The sequence below is a fragment of the Maylandia zebra genome, linkage group LG17 (assembly GCF_041146795.1).
Source record: "Maylandia zebra isolate NMK-2024a linkage group LG17, Mzebra_GT3a, whole genome shotgun sequence".
Lineage (NCBI taxonomy): Eukaryota > Metazoa > Chordata > Actinopteri > Cichliformes > Cichlidae > Maylandia > Maylandia zebra.
In genome coordinates, this window is record NC_135183.1 from 18,355,840 (window position 1) to 18,369,129 (window position 13,290).

Sequence of the window (13,290 nt, forward strand, 5' to 3'; positions counted from 1 at the left end):
AGTTGTTTCAGACACAGGATGAATATTCACATTTATACTATGACTCATGCAGTTACAGCAACAAGCAAATGAAAGAATTTTTTTTTTCTCCACAGACCCGCTGGAAAAAAAAATCCTCATGAGAGTAAAAATAGTCCAAAAAAAGATTTATGGATGTGTTCTTTGCTGAGAGGAACACACCTGAGCATCAGTGTGAGAATACAGCACAGCTGAACCTGCAGTCAGAATCTGGGTCACAGAAAAAAATGTTATGGCTTTCCAACATCGTTATTTATAAGGAGAGCTTGTTGGTGTCATCATACCGTCGTCTAGCACTGCCATCTTTTACCTGCCTATCTCCCTCATTCGTCCACCTGTGTCGTTGTCTCAGTATCACTGTGAAGGTCACTGCTGTTTGTCCCTGAGTTACGCAACCACCCCATTGTGAAGGTAAAGTGGGTCTCTCATGCACACACACACACACACACACGATCAAGGTTACCATAGCAACAGTGAGTGCAGCATCTCTCTTCCTCCTCCACCCATGATGTGGATAGAGCAACGTCTCACCCATCATTCACTTCCTGCCCCTTCACTGCGACCTCTGATCTTCTCAGCATGAGCTGCCTGTAACCTCCCTCACCCCGTTTATCCAAATCATATCAACGGTGGGAAAATAAGACGACTGAATCACACCATCCAGAAATTCCTTATCTGCAGCCTTCAGCTGCTGGAATTTCACCAGCTGTCAAACTGACATTTCATCACTATGGATTCCTGTTGGTCGGATTTACTTCCAGGGCTTAAAGCAAGGAACATTTGTGTCTGAAATATATTTCAGAAACCAAACATCCTCTGATAGAAAGAATGCATTTTTCAGCACAGACACTCAGTTTTCTGTATTCTGGTGAATTTATAAAAACGAACTTTTCTGCATCGATATAAGAGAAAGCCAAATTCCCTTCTAATCCCCAGTTTTGGTAGTACACATCATAACATGCTAAAATCATAATGTGACAAGCTGTAAACCCAACGGACAGTTAATATGACTGTGTTCATGTCCAGCCTGAGACCCTTTCACACTTCGCTCACTCCAACATAACATGTATCCTAAGAATTCCACTGATGTCAAATGGCTGGTTACTCACCACAGTAACCAAATGTCGTGCGGATATAGCGGCATGCTCCGGCTGCACCTCATGATGTGGTAGTGCCAGCAGGTTAAGGCTTTGCTGGCCGGCGGGTTCCTGAGGAAACAGACCATCAGGTAGGTCTTTGGCTAATCTGGCAGGGTGCTGATGGTGACGATGATGATGGAGGTGGTGCTGGAACTCTGGCAGTTTGTTCACATCCTGATGACCATACAGAGATGGAGGGAAACGACCCAAGTGGCGGAAAGGTGAGGCCTCATTGGAAGATGATTCTGTGGAGAGAAGGGGGAAGAGTTAGTTTAGAATTCCTGCAGTTGATAATTTCCACAGTCCGTCAGACGAGCAGGTTTATGCTCCTGCATCGACTCGGACTGAAGCTGCTCTAATGAATGATGCACCTTTATAATCTCAATGGTATAGTGTTGGAGCCATAGACTGTGCAAGAGGAAACCCCTGCTCACCAACTAAACCCAACCAACTGTGACAAATATGAACTGCGTAATTCACCATCGCCCTTTAATTATCATGGCAAAAGGAACAAAAAACCCTGAGGAAGCACTTTCAGTGCAGCAGCGTATGTGATTTCACATACGAGCATATACAATACAACTGAATATAATCTCTATGAAAGTGGTATGAGATAATCTTAGTGGATGTGGACCCAGTGCATAACCCTGAGGTGCACCACACCACATTTCATTTCATTTATTTGTTCATTTTCAGGCACAACAAATACCTATATTGAACATAAAATGCACAAAACAAAAAAAAAAAATTGCCTGAAAAAGGAGTGGGACGAAGAAAACTTATTAAATCCCACCCCTATACTCACTCATCAACAAAAAAAACAAACTTCCCGCAGCTACGCCCATCATTGCATACAGACCTATCAACAGCCCCGGGCACATACAAGCATCTAAACGGCAGCTCGCAAACAACAATTAGAGCCTTCATAACTGAATACAGAATATATAAATTATAAATTGCATTACCACAGGTAACAGGCAGTAATAACTACAAGTAACAAACACACATACATATACATACATATATATCTACACACACATGTACATATATGTACATACATACGCACACTCTTTTTTTTTTTTTTTTGGAATCCATACCAGCAATGGTAAGAGAACAGACATTACAGAGCACACTAAAAGCATCATTGAGTATACTGTGACCAGACCAACTGTTTGTAGAGAAATTTAAATCTATGAATATTTTTGCATTGTTTCAATTGTAAACTCAGACTGTTCCAGATTTTCACACCACATACAGACACACAAAAACCTTTACGGGTTGTTCGAGTTCTGGGTAATTTGAATTCTCCAAAGCCTCTCACATTATAAACCTTTTCTCGAATTTCAAATCTAGTTTGTAAATTTGCCGGTAAAAGTTTAGTAAAAGCTTTATACAAAATTATGGATGTATTGTAATTAACCAGATCCTGGAATTTAAGTAACTTTGCCTGAAGAAAGAATTTGTGAGTATGATCTAGATAACCAGCCTTGTGAATAATACGCAGTGCTCGTTTCTGTACTGTGACTAATGGATTAGTTGTATTTTTATATGTGTTTCCCCACACTTCCACACAATATGTAAGATATGGAAGAACCAGAGTACAGTACAGAGTACGAAGTGCATCTTTATCAAGGTATGGTTTCACTTTGTTCAAAACTGCGAGGCTTCTGGAAATTTTGGTTTTTATGTGTCTGACGTGGGGTTTCCATGAAATTTTATTATCAATTACGACTCCCAAAAATTTGTTTTCACTCACATTATCAATTGGTACACCTTCAATGATAATTGGTAATTCTACATTATATTTTAAATTACCAAAAAACATTGCTTTAGTTTTATTTATATTTAATGATAATTTATTTATGTCCATCAATTTTTTTATTAATTTTAGCTCCCTGTTTACGGTCATTACAAGATCAGTATAATCATCGCTACTGAAAAATATGTTGGTGTCATCTGTGAACAGTATGAGTTTAAGTACTTGAGAAACATCAAAAATATCATTTATGTATACATTGAAAAGTTTTGGTCCCAACACTGACCCTTGGGGAACACCACATGTAATACCAAGTTTCTCTGAATGGTAATGCCCTATGCTAACATATTGTTCCCGACCCGTTAGGTAACTTTTTAACCAGTTACCAGCTTTCCCTCGAATACCATATCTTTCCAATTTATCCAATAATATTGAGTGATTGATTGTGTCGAAGGCCTTTTTGAGAGCAACAAAAATACCAACTGCATATTTATTTTTATCCAGTGTATCAGTAATTTCTTCTACTGCCTCAATTATCGCCATTGAAGTGGTTCTTTGCGTTCTGAAACCATACTGACCAACATTTATTATTTGATGTTTTTCAAGGAATTTTTCTAATCTTGAATTAAAAAGTTTTTCTAGAATTTTTGAGAATTGAGGCAGTAGAGAAATAGGCCTATAATTGGTAAAACTGTGTTTGTCATTACTTTTATATAGTGGTATTACTTTCGCAATTTTCATTTTTTTTGGAAAACAACCAGACTGAAATGATAAATTACAGATATATGTTAAGGGACTAGCAATATTCAGAATAACCTGTTTAACTACAGACATATTTATGTCATGATAATCCATTGAAGACTTACTTTTACATTTTAATGTGATATTTATTACTTCTTGCTCATTTGTAGCTGAGAGGAACAGTGAAAAGGGATTTGATTTTATATTACTGATATTTTCATTTTTATGACACGGGATGTCTGCTGCTAGTTCAGGGCCAACATTTATGAAGAATTTATTGAACCCATCGACAATATTACTCATGTTGTGATTTTCACCATTTGCATCAGTAAAATATTCAGGATATGATGTTCCAGAAGATCCTTGTTTAATTAAGTTGTTTAACACATCCCAAGTTCCTTTTATATTGTTTTTATTTTCATATAATCTTCTTCTATAATAAAGTTGTTTGCTCGTTCTTATAATATCAGTCAATTTATTTCTATATGCTTTATATCTTTGTTCCACTTCTTTTGTTTTTACTTTGATGAACTGTTTATACAGATTGTTTTTCTTTTTGCAAGCATTAATAATTCCTTTTGTGAGCCAAGGACTTTTTATCTTTTTTTTCTTTGTCATGTGTTCGTTTACAGGACAATGTTTATTGTACCACATAGTAAAAATATCTAGAAAATTATCATAAGCCTTGTCCACATCTGACTCTTCATACACCGAACTCCAATCTTGTTGTGCTAAATCGAAATTGAAGGCATGAATTGCTTCTTCATTTATTGTTCGCTTTGCTATCATGATCTTGGTATCTATTTTTTTTAAATCACAGTCACACAAAGTAAAAACTGGTAAGTGGTCAGTTATATCACAGACAAGCAGGCCACTATTAATTTGGAAATCCATGACATTAGTAAAAATATTGTCAATAATAGTGGCGCTATGTGAAGTTATTCTGCTTGGCTTTGTTATTGTTGGATATAGTGATAAGCTGTACATCGTGTCAGTAAAGTCATCAATGGCTTTTAACCTTGTTGGATTTAGCAAATCAATATTAAAATCACCACAGATAAATAGTAATTTTTGGTTCACCGAAGCAAACGTTTTTTCTATCCATTCATTAAAAGTGTCAATACTTGAACTGGGTGTCCGATATATGCAACTTATTATAACCTTTCTCTTTTTGTCATTCATAATCTCAATAGTCAAACATTCCAAAATTCCATCAATAGCCATAGACATAGTTGTTACAACATTATAGTTTATAGAGTTATGAATATATATAGCAACCCCGCCGCCCGCCTTATTTAATCTATTCATGTATTTTAAATCATATCCATTCAAACAAAAATCTATTCCTTTATCGACATTGAACCAAGTTTCAGTGATGGCTATAACACTAAAGGGGCGAGAAAATTGTTGTAAATAGTCCTTAATGAAATCAAAATTAGAGTACATACTTCTGCTGTTAAAGTGAATTAATGAGAGCTTCCCGTCTAGGTTAATTTCTTTTTCATATTGTTCCTGAGTGAAATAATTACAATTTTTAACAAAAGTAGAGAGAAAGTTACTTTCAGAATCTATTTCTGGATCTATTATATTATGCTCCTTATATTCACAATCTAGATCAATTACTTTCTGTTGAAGAATTGATTTCAACGTGTCCATGTCATTTCCTGGTGTAATTGATACATTGGTGTCAGTTATACTTGTCCAGATCCTCCATGTTCCTCACTATCAGTACTTTTGCCTCTTCTGGTGTCCCGTTTAGCTTAATGAAAATCTTACAGTTTGTTACCCATGTATGTTGTATTTTACCGTTCTTCTTCAGTTGCCTTGCCTTCCTCGCGATGTCTGCGTTTTTTCGTGTCAGATGCTCATTAATGAAAACGTCCGTGCCTTTCAGTTTGCGTCCTTGTTTCAGCAGTGCGACCTTGTTCTTCCGATTGACAAATCTCATAATGACGGCCGGCGGTCTGTCACTCCTCCTGGGCAGTGAGTGACATGCTTCTATGTGCTCTAGGTCCATCTCTATCCCCTTGCTTTGGAGGAAGGACGCCACCTGTTGCTCCACCAAGCGGGTCTCCTCGTCGCTGGGCTCCCCGACGTTCCCGGCCACCGCGCGCGCATATGAGCGCGGCTTGATTTTAATACCGCTGATGACCACGTCGTTCGTACGGGTGTACTGCTCCAGCTCATCCACCCGCCGCTCGAGATCCATGATCCGTCTGTCCTTCTCGGCATTTTGGAGGCGTAGCTGTTTTACCTCCTCCAGAAGCAGCTCCTGCTGCGCCCTGACTGCGGCCACGTCTCCGCACAGCGCTCCGAGGGAGGTTTTAATGTCCTCAACCTCCTCTGGTGTTGGGCCTTTCTTGGGTGGCATACTGAAGCGAGAGCACGAGGCGGCCACCACGAGGGACCCGGAAGCGGAATTTCTGATGATGGCGCCTGGCTAGGCCTGCTGGCTGATGGTGGAGCCTGGCTGGGCCTGCTGGCTGATGGTGGAGCCTGGCTGATGGTGGAGCCTGGCTGATGGTGGAGCCTGGCTGGGCCTGCTGGCTGATGGTGGAGCCTGGCTGATGGTGGAGCCTGGCTGTGGCCTGCTGGCTGATGGTGGAGCCTGGCTGTGGCCTGCTGGCTGATGGTGGAGCCTGGCTGTGGCCTGCTGGCTGATGGTGGAGCCTGGCTGTGGCCTGCTGGCTGATGGTGGAGCCTGGCTGTGGCCTGCTGGCTGATAGTGGATAGTCTTAAACTAAAGTATTTTTCTAAAGCTATACCTCATCCATTGGTTTGGAAGCCTCAACATTAGTGTTTTGGGTCCCGCCATGTTGTTTTTTTCCATGTTGGTTTTTTTTGGAGCCAGAAGTGACCAGATTAACGAACATATTCGTTAATGCTAGCAGGTCTGTGCAATGCACAAATAGAGCTTACTAGGTAGCACTAAGTAACATCTAAAATAAATCCTCCTTACTCACATAAACTGGAGCACAACCTTCTTGAATGGACTGTTAGTGCATTTAACCTGACAGCAGACATATTATTGGTCAGATAATTGCACTAAAAATGCTGGAAAAGCTTAGCACTCAGCTAGCAGCCGTCTGAGTCACACTTCACCTGTCAGTCACAAAGCCACGCCTTTAAATGGTAAATGGCCTGTATTTATATAGTGCTTTACTAGTCCCTAAGGACCCCAAAGCGCTTTACATATCCAGTCATCCACCCATTCACACACTGGTGATGGCAACCTACATTGTAGCCACAGCTGTCCTGGGGCGCACTGACAGAGGCGAGGCTGCCGGACACTGGCGCCACCGGGCCCTTTGACCACCACCAGTAGGCAACGGGTGAAGTGTCTTGCCCAAGGACACAACGACCGAGATTGTCCAAGCCGGGGCTCGAACCGGCAACCTTCCGATTACAAGACGAACTCCCAACTCTTGAGCCACGATCGCCCCGATGCAACTTTGCCATGATGCAAATTTAAAGGTTAATGCGATTTAAACAGGTGAGTTATAAAAACATTACCTCCTTACATTTGTTATGATGGATAAAATCAGCTAAAGAGACCAAAACTATTAATTGCAAAACCATGAACATGACACATTTGACATAAGTGGGAATTAGATGAGCAATTTTTTGGACTTCACAAATAAAAATACTTTTTCTATTTTTATTGTAAAGATGTGGATAATGTCCACAGAAGTAGGAAAGCGTCAAATCAGTTGCTAGTTAAAATAATTTCAGAGAATGAGCGTTATTTTACAATAATTAATTTAAATTAATGTTAATAGTTCTTTAGTAGATTTTAATTACTCATAAAAAAAAATTTCAAAGTAATCTGTGTGCTGGCATTTATCCAAAGCTTTTCACTCGAGACTTGAGAAAGAAGACGTGCACAAAGGCTTTACAGTTCAAAAATCTATTTCTTGTAAAAATCCTCTGCTGTGTCCTCCTCCTCATGCCTCTTATCTTTCATCATGTCGTTCTCCAACACATCACATTCAGTATCTCTCACAGAGATGAAGAGAAAGCAGCAGACAAAATGAGTGCAGGAGATCCCATCTGTCTACCTCTGCCATCCCAGCTCATTGGGCAGGACAGAGACTTTCATGAGTCAGGCAGGCTGAGAGGAAACCCCTGTGCACTGACTGAACCCACCCATCTGTGATAAATACGAACACTGCATAATTCACCATCAGTCTCAAGAATTAAACTTTAATATGACTAATCATGTCTAACCAACACAAGAGGCCAAGTGCATGAAACTCTGTATATTCACAGCGATAGACTTGTGTATTGTCCATCTTTTTATTTATTAAAGTCAATTTGTTAGGTTTTTCTGCTGCCTAGCTATAACGCTAGCTTGCATCACTTATGTTATTTTCACTGTCTGCAGGAGGAGGAGTGAGCAGATGATGCTGGAAATTTCTCCTGCAGCTTCAGCCTGAGCTGACAGACTGTTCGTCCGGCCGTCTGCTAGACTCCAATGTTTGTTCTGGCAGCAAAGACACGGAAAAGAAGGTGTCCTCCGACTGCTGTCGGTCTGCAAACATTATTTTTCTCTGCTGTATCGGTGCCAAAAACCTGTTTTCTGTGAGTCAACAAATGCAGACAGAAACCAGGAACAGAGACCTGATATAGTCTCAATTTTATCTGGAAAATACATGTCTGAAAGTAGGTTTCATTAAAAATAAAAGAAACATGTTGAATTTTGCTGTAAAACATTAACAGCAACAGGAAGCTGCAACAATAAATCAGGTCTCAGCTGAAATGAAAAACTGAAGCAGGCCTTTCAGGCGTCCGGGAAGCTGACATGGCTCTTCACGTCTCTGTTTGGCATCTTTTTCCCTAGTGACAGCTTCCTGGTTGCCATGCACAATGCTGAGTTGAGCTGTGCTCGGATTGGACAGAGGAGCCGGCTCTGCCTCTTTTCCATGAGACTACCAGCAAATCACAGGTCAAATTAGAGCAAGGGCAAAGTCTTCAGTATGCGCGTGTGTGAGAGAGGAGGAGAGATGTTTAAAGTTATGACTATTAAAATTCATTAACAGGTTTAAATGAGAAAAAACAAGGACACAAGGATGTTGACTTCTTGTTACTGTAAAATAAATCTGTTTCAAGTTAAGTATCGTGTTTGTCTTCTGTCTTTATTTCCATCCAATGTTTGTCTTGAAAAAAAAAAAAAAAAAAAAAAAAGAATCTCCCACTGCAGCGGGTAGGAATGTACCCACTGGAACATTTGGGGTCTATAACACAGATTGTATAGAAAAGATGGATGTAGCCACTGTGACATCACCCTTTTGTTTCTGAGCTCCGCATTTTGAAGCCTTACCTTTAGCATTTGGGCCTCCATCATGTTTTATTGGACCTAGTCACCATATCTGTGATGAGTGCCATGCAAGGTTATCAGCGAAGTGAGCAAAATTGGTTAGAAGGTTGGAAAACATCCAAATAAAATTCTACAATTTCACTGCATATAGGTCATATTGTTGATCAGATACTTGTAAGAAGGCCACAACAGGCTCCAATTAGCTTTAGAGACCACAACTGTTTGTGGTCAACAAAGTCTGCCAAAATCAACAGACACCAAACACTGATCTGCCCTGAAAGGGCCAAAAGAAGGAAGACAAAAAAAGTGCTCATCCAACAGGTGATGTACACAAATCTGCAAAAAGCTATGTACCTCTCAAATATCAAATTATGAAGATTACAGATCTCACACTATAGTCAAAACTCCATCAGTCTCAAACCAACGTGGTCGCACAATACCAGCGTCTCAGGAGATCTCAGTGTTCCTATGTCAAGATGTTTCAAAAGTGCTTACTTTTAGTTTTCTTTGCCTTAAAAGCTTCATAGTAATCCCATTCAAGGTGTGAGATATCAGTGTTATTGCCATCTTTGTTTACATCCAAGCAGTGATGCAGAATCAGGACTCTTTACAATTTTTAAGGCAGTAAAATTCTTTTCAGAACATGAATGAGCTAAGTCCCTGGAACAAGACGAATATCTGGATCTGGATTTGTCTGTAATATTTTCTTCTTCTGTCATTCTTATTTAATCATGCCCACTCTCTTGTATTGGTAAAGAATCCTTTCAGAAATTTCTGGATCCCGATTGAGTCCCCTTCTTCTGGTTAGACCTTTCCTAAATCCATTCTCAAATTTGGAGAAACCCAACGAAGAACACCAAACCTTTCCTATGAAACTCTTAAACTACTTCAAAAAGCAAACCCATTTCCCTCTACCTTTTATTAGAGTTATTCCAGTCGTTCCAGCAGCATCCATTTCACCTGCCTGGGGAAATCTAAAAGCAGCTTCCAGGAAAACAAAAGTGCAATCTTCTTCCTGTTTAGGAGCTTTCATTTCCCCCAGGAGGCTTCATGCCCGTTGTCAGACAGAAAAGTCAAAGGGATGCTCGTATGGAGCCAAATCAAAGGAGCAATGATACATTTTTAGCCAAATTAAAAACTTGTCTTTAAACAGCAGGAACCTAACTGTACTTGGAGGAATCTGAACCGAGAAGTTTCTAGTTTACAAAAAAGAAAAGCACTTACATATGCATGCCAAAAAGGGCAGCATTTGTGCCAAAACAACCTCACAACAGAGGAAAATGCTCCACAGCTCACTTACTGCAGAGCTCCAGTTTTACCTCAGCCTGGTAAAAATGGAGCCCTGCAGTGAGCCAGTAGCTGATCTTATTCTTCAGCTGTGCGCTTGTTTCCAGCCCAGCACCTGCTTCTACCAGTCATATCATGTAGCAATACTGAAATGCATCTGTCTGTGGTGCACAGGTAAAAGTGAATCCCTGCAGTGTGGGAGCCATCGATCTTCTTGAATTTCTATACAACCTCATGTGTAAAACACAGCAGCTGTCCAGCTGCCAATTAGGAGCCCAGGTTTGAGGGACACAGTCTGGTGGTTTACTCTGACCTAGATTCAATTTTGAGACTTTGCTCAGGAACTGCGTCATTAAAACAGCCGGGAAGGTGCAGTGAGGATGCCAGCACCTTCTGCCGCAGCTTCAGATGACTCTATTATAGAAATGGAATATTTTTAAATGCAATCCTTTTGATACAGAAATTATTAAATGGAAAAAAAATTTTCAAGCACAGGTCTTAAAATGCTATGCTCAAAATCACAGTACCCCACTTCAGTGTGTCATTCTGGGATTAACATTATTAAACAGAAACTATTAAAATGTTGCTCTGTGAAAATGATATAGCATCTGCACTAGAAAATACTGGAAAACTATATGAGTCAGCAATGGAAATGGGTTCTATCATAGCCTATTTTTGCAGTATTTGCAGCAATAGAGTCATCTATATTCAACACTTCTGTACAGACAATATTTAAAAGTCTTTTCTATGTTTTTGTTCCTCTACATGTGTACAGCACACATGCTGTGGAAGACTTAAGCACTTCTTCTGAGGAATGTCAGCTTAAGGACTTAAACTATGTATTTGCAGTTGATATAACATCACCTGCACTGGGTAAAATCCTATTAAGGACGCTAGCAGTTTTTCTTTCTTATTTTATCTGGAAGACCTTCAGCCAGCTATCAAACAAGCAAACCGCACATTAGAGGAGATGTGAGCACCATCTGCGCGCATGTTTACAGGCTGGACTGTAGAAACATATTTAATCACCGAAACAGGATCACTGAAGTAACACACAGCAGGCGCTTACCTGTGAGCAGCAGCTGTGTCCATATTAGACACACGGACAGAAACATGGTGAATGCTCCTTTGCAGCTCACTCTGAAAGAATCAGCTCCTCGGATTTCCTCCTGCAGCTTGTCTCGGTGCTGTAATCAGCCCGCGGCTCTTTCCTTCATTAAGCAGCCGCTGCCAGAGCTCCGCAGACCCGCTCCGGCACCGAACCCCGCGTCGCTCCTTCTCCGCCCTGCCGTGCCCTAAAGCGGCCTGGCCGAAAAACGAAGAGTCGTTCTCCAACCGCGTTAGATGCGAGCAAAAGCAGAGGACTCTCTCCCTCTAACATCAAAGGAAGAATAGTGTTTGTGTCCACATCAGCTTCAGGTGGAGGATGAAGGCTGGCGAGGATGAAGAGAGAGACGAAGGGGAGGAGAGAAGGCGTGGAGAGGAGACGAGGATTCGTCCTTAAGAATATCAGCGCTCAAATTAATCTCAATACTATTAGAATGATTTCAGTCATCTTCGCCATTATTTTGTTTACCGATTAATAGAATTACATTTATAAAAACCTATGTTAGCAATAATGCAACAAATCGTTTACCCAGAACATCGTTTTACTTTAAATGACTGCAATAAAATTGTAATTTTTCAGTCACTAGCCTGATCCCAGAATGTATTTATTATATCATATAATCCACCATCATGGCTGATATTTCTGTGTGGAGTCTGGCTGGGTCCTCTCCGGGTACTCTGGTTTCCTCCAACAGTCCAAACACGCGCTTGTTAGGTTCACTGGTGATTTTAATTGGCTGTAGGTGTTGTAGATGTAAGTGTGAATGGTTGGTCTGTGTTCCCCTGCTACAGACCGATGACCTGTGCAGAGTGTATCCCGCTTCTTGCCCTATGGCAGTTTCCCCACAACCCTAAATTGGATAAGGAGAAGAAAATGGATAATATAATATAATATAATATAATATAATATAATATAATATAATATAGGTGACTATAAGAGACTACAAGGTAACTCTAGCTCTGGCTGTCTGGACTTTGCTTCATCACCAGGAGTGTAAAGTATGAAATAATAATACAAATAATACCTTCAGTTTGGAGATGCTGCTGTGGAACACCAGCTTGAAGTTGCTCTGTGGCTCCAGCTCAATCCAGATCAGTCAAACGTGGGATGCTTAGAGGAGACAACAACTGACAGTTGTAGCCGAGTCCATGCTAATCACCTGATTGTCAGCTGCCAGAAGCTTAAAACAAGATGTTTGGCAGAGATTTGTCAAGTCATTCATGGGCACGGCCCACATACTCATCTCCGCTGCTCATCCCAGAAATGTGTTTTCCTTACAAATAAGGCTCAATTTAAGGGGAAATAAACAGAATAAATAAATGAATAAAAAAAGGGGTATTGCCAAAAAGCTTTGTTACAATAAAAGGTTCCCCTTTTCTAAGACTGTATGTTCTTAGAAAAGAGGAAGCTGTTAGTTGTTTATCACACAAGAGTTCATGTCAAAAGTCACATAGACATTTGCTTAGTGATCAATAAAAGAACACATTTCATGAAGCTGATCACACTATATACAATTTTCTTCTGACAAACATTTATGGCTCTCAGGCTTTTTTCACATTGATGTGTTTAACAAAGTCACAAATATTTATAATGTCACTTTTTTTTTTCAAATTCAGATTCAGGGTTTGCAGTAGTGACTGTTGAGTCATTTTTGATAACGTTTCCCAAAAGAAAATCATTAAATAATCATTACTATTCAAAATTAAATCATTTTTCTTAGCATTATATTGTTAATACATATTATCACAGCATCAGAATTTACAAGTAAAACTGATGATGGTACAAAAATTAAACATTAAGATGAACAAATATAATGGGCACATCTGATTATGTGTTAGTAAACTGTGAGTAAAGAGGCAACAGGTAACCATGACAATATTATAACTATTTATTTCCTGTTATAAAACAGTTGACATCATATAAA

The 13,290-nt window shown here is 39.9% G+C and overlaps 1 protein-coding gene across 1 annotated transcript in view; it reads right to left on the minus strand.

Moving 5' to 3' along the window:
• LOC101472981 (protein tyrosine phosphatase receptor type R) overlaps positions 1-11,831 on the minus strand; it is a 40,007-nt gene extending 28,176 nt beyond the window's left edge. Inside the window, exons 1-2 of the mRNA XM_004564849.4 lie at positions 11,328-11,831; positions 1,128-1,402 (exon numbers count right to left, since the gene is read on the minus strand). Of these exons, the coding sequence (XP_004564906.3) occupies positions 1,128-1,402; positions 11,328-11,373 (321 nt within the window). The 5' untranslated portion in view covers positions 11,374-11,831. The remainder of the gene's footprint in view (positions 1-1,127; positions 1,403-11,327) is intronic.
• Between the last annotated feature and the right edge of the window lie 1,459 nt (positions 11,832-13,290).